The sequence below is a fragment of the Nematocida parisii genome, assembly GCF_000250985.1.
Source record: "Nematocida parisii ERTm1 unplaced genomic scaffold supercont1.1, whole genome shotgun sequence".
Taxonomy (NCBI): Eukaryota; Fungi; Microsporidia; genus Nematocida; species Nematocida parisii.
In genome coordinates this window covers 236,193-253,479 of record NW_013524646.1, presented here as the reverse complement: position 1 = coordinate 253,479, position 17,287 = coordinate 236,193, and the positions used below count along the sequence as shown (strand labels likewise).

The following is a 17,287-nucleotide window of genomic DNA, read 5'->3' as shown; positions in this document are numbered from 1 at the left end:
CGGGTTTCTAGTTTTTTATAATTTAATTTTCCGTTATTTTCTGCAGTATGCCAAATAGAACCACGATATGTTTTATACTAAACAAAAGTCTTCAAATAATTATTGGTTTGTCTTTCTGATGTGCGGAGAATAATTAATGCATTAAGAATGGAATTTTGGGTATTTAAATTTTTGTTATTTTCACCCCTGTCACTCTTTGTATGCCTTCACTAATGCTTGTTTGCCTTTCTGATTATACTTCAGTGTATTCATTTGTCTCAACGCTGGGGAATCTTGAATCTGTGCTTTTGGTTGATTTAGAGTGCGAATGTGACTTTGATCAGCTTAAGGTAGACACACTGTATACGTTAGAATTTCTAGCGGACTTTCCTAAAGACAAAAGTATTTTAGTGCTTAACAGAATTGACTCCTTTATTAGTTCATCATATGACCTGCAGGTACGGCTGAATGGGTTATATGGACTGGTGTACAGCGGCGTAACTGTTTATGCCACATTGATCAGAAACAAGTATAACAAATACAATGAATATATTGCTAGAATGATAGATAAAGTAATAGAATATAAGCAGGCAGAATTATAGAGTAATGGCATGCAATGTAATACTCGAACATTAGGATATATAGGACAAAAAGTGCAAAAACTATTGTATATTTAGGCCAAACTCAACAGAATATAAAGAAAGAATTGCTTTGTGTGCTAGTGCGCATTTTCTTCTGTTTTCTATAGGAGAGTAAAGCATAATTTAGTATTTTTATTATAATATAATGATATTGTGTATAGCAAGCAATAATACATTTATTTATGGTAGTATGCTGATTGGTATGTGCTAGATGCGTGGCTGATGGTCTTTCTGTGTAAGCTATTTTATTCTATTTTAATTTTAATTTATGCTAGTACCGGAAAATTCAACTACAACTGAGCTTACATTGACTTTGCGATTAAGGGGTGGCCCACCAAGAAAAAGAGTCACATTTACGAGAAACACAGTAGATAATGAGCACTTGAACAGAAAAAAGTCTAAAATATGCTGTATATACCATGCACAAAATGAATGTAATAATGAAGAGTCATAAAAAATTTTAAATGCAGCTAGCAGTCGGAGACGTATTCAAATCAAAGAATGAAGCACAGAATGCTATACGAATGTATGCAATTGACAACAACTTCAATTTTGAGACAACAGACAGTACTCCCAAGAAGTATACGATACAGTGCAAGGAGAGGCGGACTCATGGATGTGATGCAATAGTAACTGCAGCACTAAGGAAAAAAGATAACATGTTTATAATTAAGAAGCTGAAGAATGTGCACAACTGTCCACAGCAGAGTAATCTAAACATACAGTCATCTGGCCGATACATAGCAGATGAGATACGAGAGATGCAGGATGTGGAGGAGACGCGGATAGGGCAGATTATAAACAAGATATCCTCGCGAAGGGGCATAAAAATAGGGTACTACGCTGCGTGGAAGGCAAAGAAAAATGTGATGAATGATGAGATAGATGAGGAGCTAGCGCAGGAGGAGTGCCTTAGATGTGTGGTGGAGGAGAACAGATATATCAATCCAGATGACACGGCAATTCTTTTCAACATGAAAAAGCAGATTGAGCAGTGGAGGGAAAACAAAGTAGATGAGAAAGCAGGGTACATTCGGCAGGTTATACGGGCTATTGGCCCATTAGACACTGCGGGCAGTAAGCTGGACACGCTGTTTTATGCGAACAATTTGTCTATTCATGTCTATAAGTACAGCCGGCAGATAATTGAGCTCACAGTACAGGAGAGATATAATGAGCTGCGGGAGCATGCAGGGTATGCATACATGGCGACAGGGTATGATGCATTTGACACGCCATATATGATAAGCATGTGCTATGTTCCTGAGTACTGCCCTAAAAGAGATGGGTGGATTGTTTTTATGCGGGAGCTTCTGAAGGTCATTAATTCAGGCGTGTTTCTTATTAACTGGGAGGGGTGCCTCTCGACGATTGAAGAGATTGAGCGCATGATTCAGGAAAAGAATGAAGGCACTGGAGCCGTGCAGAGAGGATATAACAGCCAGGAAAGAGAAAGCAGCGCGTGGAGTGGGCACTTTGATATTAAGGAGTCTATCCGGTCTGGCGAGCTTGGTTGTGAGGAGAATCTAAGCAATAAAGTGAGCCTATTTATTAGAAGCAGGTCTATCTGCAAGGAGATATTCTCAACCCACCCATCCTGTTCTGCAATTGGGCTGGTGTGGTCACTCTGCAACAGTCCAGACCTGGCAACATTCCAGATGTACCACAAGAAAGTGAAGGCTCTGAATGTTCCCTCTCTCCTTTCTCTGCTTACATCCCTTCCGACCCATCTATGGGCGAAATATCTGTGCGACTTCCCGCTCTACAACAAGAACAACACAATACCAATGGAAATAGAGGGAGTAAGCAGTATGCTGACTCTCTCACCAGTAGACTCTCTTTGCATGGTTATAAAGATCATAACAGACAACGCCTTGAAGAAGAAAGAAATAGTGGCACATGCAGAAATGAATAACAAGAAGGCATCAGACAGATCTAGGTATGGGGAGACTATAAACCGGGCAATAGACATTAACATACTTAAGTCACATGCGTATGACACTGATATAGGAAGAACGCCGAATGAGATGTGCCGGTCCTCGTGGATAGACCCAAGAAAGCTCTGTGATGAGGAGGAGTACAAGCAAGGTATAGTATACTCTGGAAACTTAAAGTTCTATGTTGATTTAAGGCTGCGCGTTTGCTCATGCATGAAGTTCCAAGAAATGAGCTATCCTTGCTCGCATGCGTGCGCTCTTATTACCAAGATAGGCGGACATGCGAATACATACATTGATGAAATGTACTCAATAGAAACCCTTATGCTTATGTACAAGCCATATACCACCAGATGCATAGTAGCTGAGCCCATCCGCGGAACAGAAGAGAAGAGAAAACCCACCGCACCGCACTACCGGCCAAATAATAAGAAAGTACTTGGATACGAAGCAGAAGAATTTGCGGACCACCATGAGTACAAAGAAAACTTGGTTAGATAAAGAGATATAATAAACACAGAGGTAAATTCAATTCGACTGTCTAGTGCTCTAACTAAGCACAACAGATATTTTTATTTATGATTTTAAACTAATATCAGTTAGTTGCTGTAATTTGACAAGTTTTATTTTAAAATTACGCTATAACAGTATTCACATAATATACAATGGATTCTTTATTTCTGGAGACTATAAGAGCTTTATCTTAGATAGAAACTTCTTTATCTTAAAGTCAACCTCTTGATCCTTTCCGATTCTTTCCTTCAATATGAATATAATATCATTTAATGTGTCTGCACATATAGAAGAAAATCCGATGCACTTATTTAAAGGCTTTTTGATTATTTCCATTTTGCTTATTTGGTGGTGATCCATCTGTAGGGAGGGAAGAGACGACAGAATTGGTGCACAAGAGATATTTATAAGATACGAAAGGAATGAAAGGAATACTTCAGATGTAGGCGCCTTTCTGAACATATCAACTGAAAGCTCAACAATTTCTTTTTTAATGCCATGCAGCGGAGATACAATTGCGATATTTGCTAGTATTAGTATTATTTCACTGCAGAGCATTGAGAGTGAAGTATTATGATCGTTACCCACATCAATTATTGTACTAGAGTCTGCATTTGCCACAAGCAAAATCTCACTCAGAATATCCTCAACAAGAGAGGGAAGAACTGCAATTCCTTTAGAATTTGCAAGGATATTCTTTAGAATAGACATAAAAACAATCTTTCTTTCTAGAGAAGTCGCCCTTTCTTGAATTTCCTGTAATTTTATGTGCTGAATGAATGTCTGTGTTATTTCCGATGTGGATTCAAATAGAATATCGCACATGAATTTCATTACGCAGTCTTGAAACTCTTGGATTGGCAAGTATCTGTGCACATATGGAATAATGCTATTTATGGCGATTTCCTTCCAGTGGTGGTTGTACACCACAAGATTCCCAACATAAAAGAAGAACTCAATAATGCTTATGCATAGTTCTGGGTATCTATCCTCCTTAAAGTAGTTGTGCGCTGTCATAGCAATATTTTCAACTAGATTTGTCATTCTGTAGGTAGAGAGGTAGTCAACAGTAATTTCCTGCGTACGGGAAAGTATTTTTAAAATCTGAAAGGATGAGAATGAAACAGCCGAAAATATTTCTTTTTTCATTTCATTTTCTATCATTTGCATAATTACATCGATATATTCCAGCTCGGAAACTATATGCTGGAATCGCTCTGACAGAGGAAGAAGGTTCTCTAAGAAATGGTTTAGTCTAAGATAAATTATTGTGTTCTCTGGGTTAAGTGACAGGAGGTTTAGCTCTTTTCTCATTATTTCAACAAAGCCACCAAGTCTGTCTAAATAGTACATTGCTTCTCTAGATTGCTTTGCCAGAAATATAATTGATGGAAACATCAAAGCAGACTTTTCCACTTTACATAGCCAGATAAAAATATAACCAAGATCTGTTTTGCTAAAGTCTTTTGCTGTTATGCTTATTAAAAAGTTACTTTTTTCTGGAAGTTCCAAAGACAGTTCTTTATACCCTTCTGCATATCCGATAAGTACGCCTAAATTTTTTTGTATAATCCCATAGCTAGAGTGAAGAAGAGCTATGGTAAAAATATTTCTGTCGAAATATGCAGCAAGTTTTTTGTTGATTATACAAACAAGAAGCATACCTGCTTTGTACGGTGCCGTAAGATAGATTGACTGAATACACATAAAGAACTCTTTGCACTGGAATAGTTTTAGGCCGTGCTCAGATTCAACTGAAAACCCTATACACGCGGTGAGTAATTCACTAATCCAATTGGGGCACTGTTCAGTCTGAATAGATTCAATTATTAGCTCTACAAATTCATCTGGAATCTTTAAAGAAACCATTAAATATCTGTATGCTTGTAGAATGACAATTCTGGAGGGAATGGGAATGTCTTTGTTGAATATCATGCTCAGTAGAATAGGTAATAGCTGGTCGGATTTTTTTTGCAATGACTCTTTTTCATTTACTAATTCTGCATGGCCGTGCACCCGCAGAAGATTCACTAACAATTTCTTTATGGTTGGTGGAATACCTGTATAATTATCTTGAGCACTCATCATAATTCAAGTAGAAAACAAATAAACAAAATACTAAAATACATAAATTTAGTATAAACAAAGATTATCTATTAAACAAAAGCAGAAATTAATTCATAAAGCGGGCATACTAGTTTATTCCAGCAACAGCCCATCACGGCAGTTATTTCTGAGCGTGTCAGTTGGTTTTGTTTTCAGGTAGTTTAAGTACTTCATGCTATAAATAGAAAATTCTGTTATAATATTTTCTGTAAAAACAAAAGCAGGATATCACTTCACTATAGATATACCCAGAAAATCAATACTTTAACAAAGATCGAATTGATTATGCACAATATATACAGTAGGATGAAATTTTTATGCATGTTTTATCCAGGTGTATTTGTATCTAAAGACAGTTTGCTATACAGAATGTACGTTCATTCCTGTATAAGAAGAGTTAATACAGTAATACCCATAGATTCATTAAAAGAGTGTTTTTCTACTGTAGATGCAAACAACTTGTCTCTAAGACTGCAGTCTAGACTGATGATTTCTGTGGCAAGTAGTCTTCTTTTTCACTACAGACAGACACTTTCTGCGCTTGTCAAAATAATAGGTAAGGATGTGCGTATAGATAAGACGGTATCTAGTAGAGTAGCAAGTAAAAATGCAATTACATATAAGTATAATATAAATGTACTGTGCAGCACTATTAACTACACTATACAATTACCTACAGAAGATATAGAATGCATGAGAGGCGGGTCTATAATTTTAGCAGAGAGTATTACACAGAGCACACACTCAATGCATGATATGTATACAGCGCCCCAAGCAGAAGAGACAGTTAAAAGAATTAAATTAGATAAAACAATAGATATATCTAGAGAGACAGTGGTAGGAAGGGAGTGTTCTAGTACAAAGTGGTATCAGAGCATGATAGATGCCATTATACTCAATTCATCAGAATACTATGAACCAGATACGCCTGCTGATATATCTTCAATTGAAGCTATAAGAAGATATTCTTCAGAGCAAACAGATGATGTACTTTTAATGGACAGAAGTATGTCCATTCCGATCTCAAATAGCATTCCTATTGCTACAAGCAATCAAAGACTCGCAGACTTTATTAGCTTGCTATATGAAGTAACAGAAGGCAAAGTATCTGCTATTCAAGCAGTGCCATACGGAAGAATAATCCGAATATAATTGATTTTTTGGGCTATTTCAGATTCTATTTCTATTAATCATATGCTCAAATAGTAATTCCAATAAAAATTGATTTTTTAGCGATTAAATCGTCTTTACATATAAATGTACTAATCAATAAAATTTTATATAAATGCAAGAAGAATTACTTAAAAGAGAGAACATTGGCTATAAGCTAATCAGTAACATAGAAACTAGCAACAACTTATACGAAAGAATACTTAATGATCTACACAATGGAGAAAGCGAAATAACTAAAAAGCAAGCAGAATATATAATACGAAATGTATTTGAGGATGGCTTAAGCGTAGAGCATTATGATATTACAGAGGACAGACTAAAATACTATAACAGTGCACTTATTTTTATAATAAGAAATATATTCAGTGACAGCTCAGATAAAGCACACAAAAAATAACAGATGAGATTATTAACGCTTTTATAGATGTGTACAGTACAGAATCTACTGATAACAAAAAATCTGCATGCTTTGAATTGCTTAAATCGTATTTACACCCAGACTCATTGATGATACAAGAGATTAAGAAAAAGCTAGACAGAATTATTTCAAATTCTAAAGTGCATGATACCCCAGAAGTAGAAAAATTCATATCAAATCAGTTAGAAAATATTTTGTATTTACAAAACTTTAAAGAGTTTATAAATAACGGAAATAACAAAGAAAAAATAGATTTATTATGTCATCATCCCGAACATATTCCAGATATATACCCATATACAATAGATGAGTTATATGAAATAGATGAATTCACAGGCGAAACAAAGCTAGAACAAGGGCTTAAGTACATCTATACTAACAAAGGTGTATATAATGAAGCAGATAGACTATACAATGCATTTAATACAGATTTAGATGTTGGTATTCAGTGTTACAGGGCAAATCATATATTTAAATTGGATAAAGTAAGACTAATAAGAAGTATACACAAGCACATAGAAAAAATATTTTCTGAAAGAAAGTGGTTCTTTAATATTTTTAGAGTTGAAAGGTACGTATATGACACGATTTTAGATGAAATCAATTATACCGGCACAATTTTAGAAAGCAATGAAAAAACTGATAATAGAACGGCCCCATTACACAATGGAATATTTTGGAAGTGCACATTATATCAATTACTTAGCAAGCAGATGAACGCAGAGCAGATAAGTGAAATTAGCACTGAGTTATGTAAGTTACTATGCCGTTACAAAGAAATCATTCTATGCAAAAACACAGCTATTAACAGACTAAAGGAGGCATACATTAAAAGACTTATTAAAGAGAGCAAAGGCAGCATATCAGAGACTTCAATAAGACAATTAAGCCTAGATAAACTTCTTAACTATAAACAGAATATACAATCTGAATACTTAACAAAGATTGTGAATGAAATCATATCACATAAATCATATGTAGATGATTTACTTATTAATATGACTATAGCAAGGAATAATTCTTATATATTCAATAGTCTTAATACTATAGTAAAAACAACTCAAAACATACCAGATTTAGAAAGCAGTCAGAAGGTATACATATATAAAATTGCAGAGAAGTACACGAATTTATTCGGTGCAAACTTCAGTTTCGATATAGAAAATAGTGCTGAGAATACTAATGATGTTAAAAAATATACAGAAGACATACAAAAATTATTAGAAAGAACAAAAAAAGAAAATGAAAAATTACAGAAAGTTCTATTTTATATAAATCCATTGAAATATATAAAAATGAAATTGTTAAATATTTGGGTATTTTTATCTAAATATACACCACCAGAACCTGAAAGAAGCAGAATAACAACTGTAAAGGGGATTATTCTAGTTTTATTATTATTACTAATTGTTGGTTCTCTGCGCGCATTCGGAAACCATATATTCCTCAGCAGTGGTATTATGCCCTGTGGAACAATAAAATAATTAGTGTGATAGTAATATGTGTGCACACCATTTTTTGATATGGATATGCATGCCGTGATCACAAATAATGGGGGCAGAAACTATATAAGAGTTTCTGTAATTTAATAAAGATGAAATTAAGATGATCAATAGGAGTTCATATTTACGAGGAAGGGGGAAACCCCGCTCTAGTTATTGAAATAATTATGCTTGAAGTGTTACAATTAAAATACTTTGAGCGTATAATTAGGCTAACTCATGGCATACTACTATATAATAGATTATAACAGAGATAATGAATATTTTAATATACATTGAAATATTTAGATATTTTATTAGAATAGCACAATGCTGGATTAGAGGAAAATTGAATTATTACACTGCATTGATGCCACCATAGTTAACACACTAAATATTGTTAATAACCCGAAATTCTATTTAAAATTACAATTTTATTATTTTTGGGTATTTTAAATTTTCTGTTTTCTATGCCAGAGCACATTGTGAGTTAGAAATGGCCTTTTCTAGGTTTGAGTATGCTCTAGGGTAGAAACAGAAAATTATGTCTATTAGAATCAGAAACTGTATCAATTGGCACATTTCAGGTTATAACTACTTTCTGCTGGGTGCTCTGGTTAGTGTGGTTAGCTCGGAGTACTCTCCTGTATTCTTCCACTCTGCGATTACCTTTTTGCCGTATTGATATCCATGTGCAACTATTTCATCAAACTGTCTGAAATTCATTGTTTTATAGCCTGCTAGGTCTGGTCTGATGTACTTAATTGAGACATCTGACTTTAATGAGCGTTCTTTGTGCATGCTTGTGAGATACGCCAGTCGATACTGTATTTCAGTTAGAGACAAGAACTTTTTTGTACTAAATATCTTTTGGAACAGAATATAAAATCCATTAATACTGTCTCCGTAATCAGCGAAAGTTGTTTCTACTTCACTCCCCACATCTACTGCAATGATATTTCTAATTCCCATTGAGCGCATGGCATCTGCTGGGACATTATTCATATACCCGCCATCGAGTAAAAAGGATCCGTTGTCACATAGTGGGGGTAGATACCCTGACAGACTCATACTTGCTCTAACATATCTCCATAAAATTCCATCGGTGTGTTTTTTTTCTTCAAATCCGGAAATATCTGTTGTAATGCAGTAGTACGGAAGCCATAAGTCTTCGATTCTCTGATTTTTAAAAATAAGCCGGAGCGCCCAGTTAAAGCTCTTTCCAGTGAACATTGCGCATATTGGGTATGTCATGTCAAAAATCACTCTCCAAACACTTCCTATCAGACCAGTAAGCCTTTTTGCTCGGATAAATACTTCTTTGTTATTTGTTCTCTCTGCATAGAGTGCCCCCACAAAGGCTCCCATTGATGTTCCCCCTATTGCATCTATTGGTATATTTGCTTCTTCAAGCGCTTCAATGATTCCTATGTGCGCTATTCCCCGGGCACCTCCACCTCCAAGCACTAGCCCAACATTTGTTCCCTTGAGGGTTCTAATAAACCGATGCATATCGTTCAACGGAAAGTATGGAATCCAGTCGTTGCTGTGCCCAGTTAGTTTGCAGTGCTTATTTGTATAGTTTACGGAATCTCTGCTTTTAATAATAGAAAGAGGAATGTCTATAATGGGAAACTCTACATTGTGTCTCTGTCCATAGTAATTGCCTCCATATACCTTCATCCGACTGTCCCGGTGCAGTATTAGTGTATCTATTTTGCAAAAGACTTCCTTATTTATATTCATTGACCTGCGGTCTCCATTTGTTATCACATAAAACATGATTTCTGAGAGTAAAATTGGGTCTAGATCTGCTTCCTTCTTCTCTTCTGATTTTTCTACACTCCCTTCTTCTATCTCAGAAGCTTTTGATTTATCTAAAACTTCATTATCTTCAGAGGATAGTGGCTTTTCTTTTTCTTTGCTTTCTGCGCCACCCATAGAGTCTTTTTTAGTATCTTCTGTGGTTTCTGCCGGGTCTGAGTTCACACGGTCTGCGCTGCTTTCTTCTGGCTTTGTTGGCTGGGGCAGACTCTGTGCTGTGCATGTTATAGTGCGGTTTGGGTCTACAATTGGGATTAGTATATAGGAGTATTCTCTCTGTAAATCGCTTATGTAATTTAGAAGGGATAGCACTGCGCTTTTCGTCTTCTGCACAGATTTCAGCTTATTTTCTATCTCGGTAGAGGATAGAATAAAACAAGAGTCGTTCTTTGCCATCTCTTTGCATAAAAAGTGTGTAAATATCTCTAACTGGGTTTCTTTTTTGTCATTTGGTATGAACGTGATTATAGATGGCTGCTCTAACTCCTGTTCAATCCCTGTTCTTTCTAGTATCCTTTTATAAAGACCATTCGAGAGGGCAGGAAAATTAGACGCAATTGTTGTGATGTATTCCTTTGGTATTTCAATTACTTCAGAAATACGCGTCGCTGTTAGCTCAAATGCAGACGGCTGTTCTAAAAGGACTTCTTTTTCAAATAATATGTTCCTGCTGGATATTCCAAAGTACTTCACATCCCCATTCTTCAAAAAGTATCCGTTTGTTATTACTTTGATAGATTTACTTGGCTCTTCTGATGATAGCCTCCCTCCTGGCTGTATTATTCGCCAGTCCACCATTACATCTGTCATTTCTAGCTGTTCTACTGGTGCTTGCCCATTCAGTATATCCTGCAAAACTACTTCAAGTGACTCTGTGCTTGCCTCTAAACTTGGTTCTAATTTAATCAGCGTTCCTACTGTTTTCTCCTTTGCCACAATAACCCTATTGTTCTTTAAAGAGCACACCCGCTCTAAACACCCTATTATATCGCCTTTTTGAAAAGATTTTTTACTGTCTCTTGTATACTCTACCTCTCCACTCCCCTCTATTATATACAAAAGAGTGTTTGGACTCATCTCATATCTTCCATCAATCACTATCTCCTCTGCTCTTTCCACAGGCTTTACCAATTCTATTTTTTCTTTTATTTTTTGTACTAGCTCTTTATGCGACTCTCCTGCACTGACCGATATTTGTTTTATGTCTAATTGCATCCCTTCCTCCAAATAATTTACCATGATGTAAAGTGTCCCCTTGAAAAACCTGTTTAGCAATAAATACCGAACAGTTGCATCATTTTTGTTGATTTGGTATAACTGACTGTTGCGCTGTATTTTATACGTCATATGTTGCTTTGAGCTTACGCCAAGAAGCCAGTTTATGGAGTAAACAAAGAAGTCCTCAGTTTTCTTGATTATAACCACCCGATCATATATTACCTCTACCACCCCTTCTATTAAATAGTACAGTGTTTCTCCTGTTGATACTTCTATGTCCTCTGTTGTGCATATCCTGTTAATTACCACGTCAGTGTCCTTTAATAAGTAATTAAACAAACCTTCTGCGGGCTTGACAGGAAGAGAGCTGGTTTCTGTTGATTTTATCACTGGCTCTTGTGGTCTTCTAAACAGTTTCTTTGTAAGTGCTGCCGCCACTATCGCCACCACAGCGGATAAGGCCATAAGTAAAATCGAATAAATGGACATTACCATACAAATAAAAAATCTCTTTTATATTTTTAAGCCGGCCATTTATTGTTCTACCACTAATTGGCCAAAAATCTTCACAAATCAATTACTTCTTTAGTGCAAAGCACGGCTTGATATGCTCTCGAAACATTTTTATGGTTTTTCATCTGGTAATTTTGGGCCATTTCTGAATATTTCTTATGTCACTCTGTATAGAAATGTGCACTAAATTATGCGTATTTCATAATAAGCAATTTATATGATGTGGTATACTATGTAATCATATGATTCTAGTGAAGACTCTGCCATGGCTTCCTCTGCCCCTCTTCTTCTTTCATATAGTAGTCCATTGGATAGTTTTTAAGATCGCTGCTAAAATACTCAAATGGTGTAATTATTGGTATTTCGAAGGTGGTCCCCCAATCAATTGCTATTCTTGGGCAGGCCACTTCTATTACAGTCACATTCTTAAGAGATTCAACAAATGTCTCATCGACCTCTGACAGAAATACAACATAATACTTTCTGTTCCGCTGGTTTAAATCGTCCACAAGTCTTTTAAGTATTCCTGCGCTGCCCTGTCTGCCAAGGGTTCCAAATATTATCACGTACTCTTGTGTGTTAAGTGATGTGCGCTTTATACTCTTCCGTATTTCTAAAAATCTGCCATAGTCATGCGTCTCTAGTGACAGCTTCTTTGATGATGGGCAGTATTTATAGTATGTTTTGTTTGGATTATGTATCATCAAAGACTCTAAATGAAACCTTCCCTCTGCAATAAACAGAATTGTGTCTGTACTAACCTTTGGTGATGTACATCCTAATACTTCACCAGGACTCAGTGGCTGCATTCTTGGAATGTAGTATCCACTGCTTGGAGCACACGGGCACTCCTTGTCCTCTAGTTTATTTTGGTGTGTTGTTGCTTCTAGCTCTCTTTTTATCTTTCTTACGGTGCTGTTGTACTGAATTGTGCCTAGAATTGACAAATTCTCTGTTTTTATGTGCTTGTTTATCATCTTAAGACAGTGCGTTATGTCAAACTGAATCTCTACAAATATGTACATAACCTGTATTAAAGACTTGGTTACTTCAAACAAACAAGAGTGCCCGTAGTGAATTAATAGATCACAGTCTATTAAATACCCAGAGACATCATCTATACAACACGCGCCATACACCACATCTGACAGAATAAAGACTGCTTCAACATCGGTGTTTGCTCTAATAATGTCTGAAATAACCGTGGAAAGGTGTATAATTCCCTCCGGGAATTGAATAGCAACCCGCTTGCTCTTTCTTCTTTCAATTTGCCGAATTGTCTTTTGTAGCTCAAACTTGTAATTGGGTGGTAGATACTCCGATCCCAATATGTTCATGTCTTGCTAAAAAATAAAATAAATAAAACGTACACATTTATATTTTTAAAGCAGTGTATGAACACTTTAAATAAAGAAAACTAAAGAAATTACCAAAAAAACGAATAGCACTTGTAAATAGAACAGCTAAAAAGCCGGCAAAACAATACAATTAAAATATTACACGCATATCTCAAAACAGAAGAAAAGCATACCATATATATTTATAATAATTAGTAAAACACACATAGAAACTGGTGCAACAGAAACAGAATCTGTTAAAGCTCTCTTAACTGTATTCTTAGAGTGTTTTGGGCTATTTCAGGGTATTCATAAAACAATAATAAGTAAGAGTGTAAAAATTAAAATTATGGATTATAGAAAGTCTTTATAAAAGTTTCAAATTTCCTGTTATCAAATCTATTTCATCTTCATACCACGGGCCTATAAATGTAACAGTGTGTGTATTTGGTTCTACCTGCGTTCTGCCCGCATCCACAATTGATGTATATGGGATGTGCTGGGCTTCTACTTGTTCAACTATTGCATCAAGTTCTTCTTTTGTATTTGCCTTCAGGCTAGTTTTTTTAAACCCATTGTACTTCCATATGCTGTTTAATGGATTGTCCTGTGTAGCTGCTTGGTATGCCGCATGCATGGCCTGTGATACAATTTTACCTTTTCCCATTTTTAAATCATTACGCACTACTAATACACCCTTAACAGGTCTATTTCTATCAATGGTAACATTTGTGCTCTTTCTTTGCCTCTTCCCGTTTGAACAGTGCACTAGAATATTTCTTCTATATATAAGATACACAATAAATGGAATTTGGCTTAATAGCACTGTAAGAATAATTTGTACAGTCATTAAAATATTTTACAGTCGCAGTATATTAGCATGTGTTAGAGCCACAGCGTGAAATGCAGAATTAAAATTAAAGAAATATTTTTTGGTATGTGGAATATTCTCTGTGGTGTGGATGAGTCTATACCAAATGCAATACAGACTAATTAATAATACAGTTCATTTATTTGAATAAAATCCTATTCTGACTTTTGGCTATATCCGAAAATAAGGATTTATTATATCCTCAAGAAGCAGATCAGATTCTTTGTGAATATCTTCAATATTCTCTAATAAATACTCTTCATATGGATAAGCATACTCAATTTCTTCTGTATTACATGAGATAATTTTGTTATTCTGCAGTTCATTTTCATTCCTATGACTGCTGTGTATATCAGTGCCCTCTATGGACTGTATGAAACTCGGATTTGTGATTTGTTGTGGGAATGCTTCTTTTTCTCTGATTCGTTTTGCTTCATTCTCTGTGTGGAGCGTGTTTGTCTTGTCTTTTAGCGGAGTGTGCTGTCGGCCTGGTCCTGGGGTGGTCATTTTCATTTTTATTTCTTTCATATTTATGTAATAAAGGCGGTGGCTAGTAGAAGTTTTCTTTTGGAACGATATATTCCACGCCGGTGGATGTTCTTACAGAGTAGTACGACCCAATAACTTTTAAAAGTTCGACTGTCTCGCCCTTTCGAATATAGATAGTTCCATTATAAATAAAGTCAGATTTCGCTCGGAGATGCTTTGTTTCTGTACTTACACCAATTGGTGGCATTCGTATATCGCCAGACCCGTATCTTCTTCTGACTAAAGACTTGTTTCTTAGTTCTCTTCGTTTTTTGCTTCTGTTGTACCACTTGCCCAAATAAAGAGTAGACTCAAAAAGAGAGAATGCCAAGTAAGCAAAGACAGCTATAATAGACTTAGCATTAAAATCTTTACAGAAAATAAAAACACCACATACGATAAGACTGAGAAGGCAGGAAATAATGTACATTGACGCATTAAATATTCTTCTCAATCGGGAGGGCATAGAAATAAAGAAAGGAAGGAAAAATGGCATGAGATGTAGAACACAAGATATAAAGGGAAGCCACGTTTGTATGTATCTGTACATATGAGACTCTTCACAAAAATAGAATCGGACGCTAGTTAGTAGTGAGACAGTTCCAACTGCTAAAGAGACTTTGGTTTCTTTCAAATACATTATGTTGATTTAAGCAGGGGCCATAAAATGTTTAATTTATTCATTTGCTTGATTGGTTCTTTACATGGTTAAGAAATCGCGATGGAATAATTCGACCAATTGCAGCAATTACCGCATTTCCTTCATCAATAGGAAGTTTGCGTCTAATTTCATCCTTTAAAAACTGCTGCAGATTGTTACTTACTTCTTCTAAATCATCAGATGCCGACTTGTTTTTGTATATAAGCTTGGAAATCTCTTTCATTCTGCGAAGAATGTCTGCGGGGACCCCCACTCTCTTCATTGGTGCGATTGTAGAAACAGTAAATTTTGGAAGAGTTAGGACAATTGGATCGATTTTCTGTAAATTATTTTCTGTGTGCAGTGAGGGCGTGGTTTCACTCAATAGCTTTACTAAGTCAGGGTTTATAAGATGATCTTTTTTTGCAGGCTTTGGCTTTTCCTTAACTAATTCCTTTTTCTCTGGAGGAGTGTCCAGAAGAAGCATGGATCGAACATTAACTCTCTCAATCAGACTAATTGGCCTATTCAAAATCCGGAATATTTCTACATCGACCTCATTCTCAGATGCACTCGTCATAAGATACCCATTATAAAAGTGGTTTACAAATAGTCTGAATGTGATGTTTAAGTTAAAAAATGCATTCATCACGATTCTGTTTGACATAAGAAATTTAGCTTTCTCACTGCTTGACCGCTGCTCAATCTGAGAAATTCCTTGGCTTTTCACATTTTTTAAAAGCATTTCTCCAAATATCCTGTAGAATATTTTGTGCTCTTTTTCATTAATATTCTTATACGTATTTTGCAGCTGAATGTTTTTCTTAATAGCATCAGATATTTCATCATTATTTATCATTCTACGGCTTTTAACTATCTCTTGTACCATTTTAAAATTATCTTCGTCAAGATGGGTTAATTTATGTGTGTTTTTACTGTTCAGTGTAATTGAGATCTCTAAGTGCCCCACATCAATTGAGAGGATTTCATCGAGTCCGAGCAGTTCTGCTTTTGTCGATATTTTCAAGTACTTACGATCCACAGCAACAAGACACCGCATTCCGTCCATTTGGCATTCAAATACTTTCATAAAGAAAATAAAAACAGCCGAGAATAAACAGAATTATAGAAAGGCTTTTGCCTAATAACTCAATATAACTAAAAAACAGAAAAACAGAAATATAAAAGAGTGTAATAGCAATGAATATGTAAAAACTAGTTGATAAATCAAGAAAATTTATTCCTTTTTATCCGGCAAAGAGAGTGTAATTTCTTTGTTAGATGGCTCTCCTTCTTCTAAGTCAATTTCTAACATTCCATTCTCTATTCTTGCGCATTTTATTTTTCGGTTAGGATCAATTGTAAAGCAAATGCCGCCTTCTTGCTGGCAGCATTGTTTGAAGTCATTTCTGTCTATTTTGCTTTCTTTTTTGTAGCATATTTTTATTTCTCCATTGTTACCTTTCTTTTCTTCTTTTACTATTACGTCTTCTGGAGATATTCCTGTTGGAAGACACATTTTGTAGTTCATTTGTCCTTTTGATGATAATTGTGGGTTTGCTATGCCATTTTTGCAATATTCTGTTGGGCACATATCAGACTTAGTACACTTTTTGTCTGAGTGGTCGCAGGATTTGTGGTCTTTCCCAGTCATATGGCAGCTGTGCATATCAGTGTGTGGGTTAGTACTACTGCCACTATAGGTGTTAGTATTATTATTACTGTTGCTGTTTGTGTTAGTAGTACTATTAGTGTTGGTGTTAGTATTATTGTTATGCATACTTTACAGTTTTCGGTTATATTTATACTTTATCTAGCCAATCATCGTTAAATCCCTTTCTCCGTATAATGACCCAATGAGGTTCTAAAATGTCTAACTGATGCATTCCATAGTAATACGTCAAAAATCGCCATCTTTTATAAATAACATTGAAGTTGCCTGTAAACATTGCTAATTATTCTCTGAAAAGCTTCTATACAATAAAACACACTGTATAATGGCACAAGTGCACCAAATATACGTATAATAATAAAATAGACCTATTAACAAGGGGTATAAGACAACAGAATATTAGTTCCATAGGTAGAGAGACATATTTTGGAAAATT

At 35.5% G+C, this 17,287-nt stretch overlaps 13 protein-coding genes across 13 annotated transcripts; 5 read left to right on the top strand and 8 right to left on the bottom strand.

The window, feature by feature from the left end:
* Nucleotides 1–204: 204 nt before the first annotated feature.
* NEPG_00173 (uncharacterized protein) lies at nucleotides 205–671 on the top strand. Its single transcript, XM_013202552.1, has one exon. The coding sequence runs from the start codon at nucleotides 213–215 to the stop codon at nucleotides 579–581; it is 369 nt and encodes a 122-aa protein (XP_013058006.1). The 5' UTR covers nucleotides 205–212; the 3' UTR covers nucleotides 582–671.
* Nucleotides 672–834: 163 nt separating this feature from the next.
* On the top strand, nucleotides 835–1,097 carry NEPG_00172 (uncharacterized protein). Its single transcript, XM_013202551.1, has one exon. It carries the CDS (start codon nucleotides 889–891, stop codon nucleotides 1,072–1,074), a length of 186 nt encoding a protein of 61 aa, XP_013058005.1. The 5' UTR covers nucleotides 835–888; the 3' UTR covers nucleotides 1,075–1,097.
* A 2,119-nt stretch (nucleotides 1,098–3,216) lies between these two features.
* NEPG_00170 (uncharacterized protein) lies at nucleotides 3,217–5,158 on the bottom strand (the record flags this gene model as incomplete). The annotated part of the gene is made up of 1 exon (XM_013202550.1): nucleotides 3,217–5,158. The coding sequence occupies one exon, from the start codon at nucleotides 5,156–5,158 to the stop codon at nucleotides 3,245–3,247; it is 1,914 nt and encodes a 637-aa protein (XP_013058004.1). The 3' UTR covers nucleotides 3,217–3,244.
* Nucleotides 5,159–5,497: 339 nt separating this feature from the next.
* Nucleotides 5,498–6,328, top strand: NEPG_00169 (uncharacterized protein; the record flags this gene model as incomplete). Its single annotated transcript, XM_013202549.1, has 1 exon — nucleotides 5,498–6,328. The coding sequence occupies one exon, from the start codon at nucleotides 5,498–5,500 to the stop codon at nucleotides 6,326–6,328; it is 831 nt and encodes a 276-aa protein (XP_013058003.1).
* Nucleotides 6,329–6,461: 133 nt separating this feature from the next.
* NEPG_00168 (uncharacterized protein) lies at nucleotides 6,462–6,746 on the top strand (the record flags this gene model as incomplete). Its single annotated transcript, XM_013202548.1, has 1 exon — nucleotides 6,462–6,746. One exon carries the CDS (start codon nucleotides 6,462–6,464, stop codon nucleotides 6,744–6,746), a length of 285 nt encoding a protein of 94 aa, XP_013058002.1.
* Nucleotides 6,747–6,856: 110 nt separating this feature from the next.
* Nucleotides 6,857–8,287, top strand: NEPG_00167 (uncharacterized protein; the record flags this gene model as incomplete). Its single annotated transcript, XM_013202547.1, has 1 exon — nucleotides 6,857–8,287. The coding sequence occupies one exon, from the start codon at nucleotides 6,857–6,859 to the stop codon at nucleotides 8,249–8,251; it is 1,395 nt and encodes a 464-aa protein (XP_013058001.1). The 3' UTR covers nucleotides 8,252–8,287.
* Nucleotides 8,288–8,692: 405 nt separating this feature from the next.
* NEPG_00166 (uncharacterized protein) lies at nucleotides 8,693–11,785 on the bottom strand (the record flags this gene model as incomplete). Its single annotated transcript, XM_013202546.1, has 1 exon — nucleotides 8,693–11,785. The coding sequence occupies one exon, from the start codon at nucleotides 11,783–11,785 to the stop codon at nucleotides 8,843–8,845; it is 2,943 nt and encodes a 980-aa protein (XP_013058000.1). The 3' UTR covers nucleotides 8,693–8,842.
* A 34-nt stretch (nucleotides 11,786–11,819) lies between these two features.
* Nucleotides 11,820–13,140, bottom strand: NEPG_00165 (uncharacterized protein; the record flags this gene model as incomplete). The annotated part of the gene is made up of 1 exon (XM_013202545.1): nucleotides 11,820–13,140. One exon carries the CDS (start codon nucleotides 13,138–13,140, stop codon nucleotides 12,052–12,054), a length of 1,089 nt encoding a protein of 362 aa, XP_013057999.1. The 3' UTR covers nucleotides 11,820–12,051.
* Nucleotides 13,141–13,507: 367 nt separating this feature from the next.
* On the bottom strand, nucleotides 13,508–13,990 carry NEPG_00164 (uncharacterized protein; the record flags this gene model as incomplete). The annotated part of the gene is made up of 1 exon (XM_013202544.1): nucleotides 13,508–13,990. The coding sequence occupies one exon, from the start codon at nucleotides 13,988–13,990 to the stop codon at nucleotides 13,508–13,510; it is 483 nt and encodes a 160-aa protein (XP_013057998.1).
* A 150-nt stretch (nucleotides 13,991–14,140) lies between these two features.
* On the bottom strand, nucleotides 14,141–14,518 carry NEPG_00163 (uncharacterized protein; the record flags this gene model as incomplete). The annotated part of the gene is made up of 1 exon (XM_013202543.1): nucleotides 14,141–14,518. The coding sequence occupies one exon, from the start codon at nucleotides 14,516–14,518 to the stop codon at nucleotides 14,183–14,185; it is 336 nt and encodes a 111-aa protein (XP_013057997.1). The 3' UTR covers nucleotides 14,141–14,182.
* Nucleotides 14,519–14,561: 43 nt separating this feature from the next.
* Nucleotides 14,562–15,179, bottom strand: NEPG_00162 (uncharacterized protein; the record flags this gene model as incomplete). The annotated part of the gene is made up of 1 exon (XM_013202542.1): nucleotides 14,562–15,179. The coding sequence occupies one exon, from the start codon at nucleotides 15,177–15,179 to the stop codon at nucleotides 14,562–14,564; it is 618 nt and encodes a 205-aa protein (XP_013057996.1).
* Nucleotides 15,180–15,198: 19 nt separating this feature from the next.
* On the bottom strand, nucleotides 15,199–16,269 carry NEPG_00161 (uncharacterized protein; the record flags this gene model as incomplete). Its single annotated transcript, XM_013202541.1, has 1 exon — nucleotides 15,199–16,269. The coding sequence occupies one exon, from the start codon at nucleotides 16,267–16,269 to the stop codon at nucleotides 15,220–15,222; it is 1,050 nt and encodes a 349-aa protein (XP_013057995.1). The 3' UTR covers nucleotides 15,199–15,219.
* Nucleotides 16,270–16,416: 147 nt separating this feature from the next.
* On the bottom strand, nucleotides 16,417–16,959 carry NEPG_00160 (uncharacterized protein; the record flags this gene model as incomplete). The annotated part of the gene is made up of 1 exon (XM_013202540.1): nucleotides 16,417–16,959. One exon carries the CDS (start codon nucleotides 16,957–16,959, stop codon nucleotides 16,417–16,419), a length of 543 nt encoding a protein of 180 aa, XP_013057994.1.
* Between the last annotated feature and the right edge of the window lie 328 nt (nucleotides 16,960–17,287).

Coding starts and splice junctions, on each gene's coding strand:
- NEPG_00173 (XM_013202552.1), top strand. CDS start 213: ATGCTTGTTTGCCTTTCTGATTATACTTCAGTGTATTCATTTGTCTCA.
- NEPG_00172 (XM_013202551.1), top strand. CDS start 889: ATGCTAGTACCGGAAAATTCAACTACAACTGAGCTTACATTGACTTTG.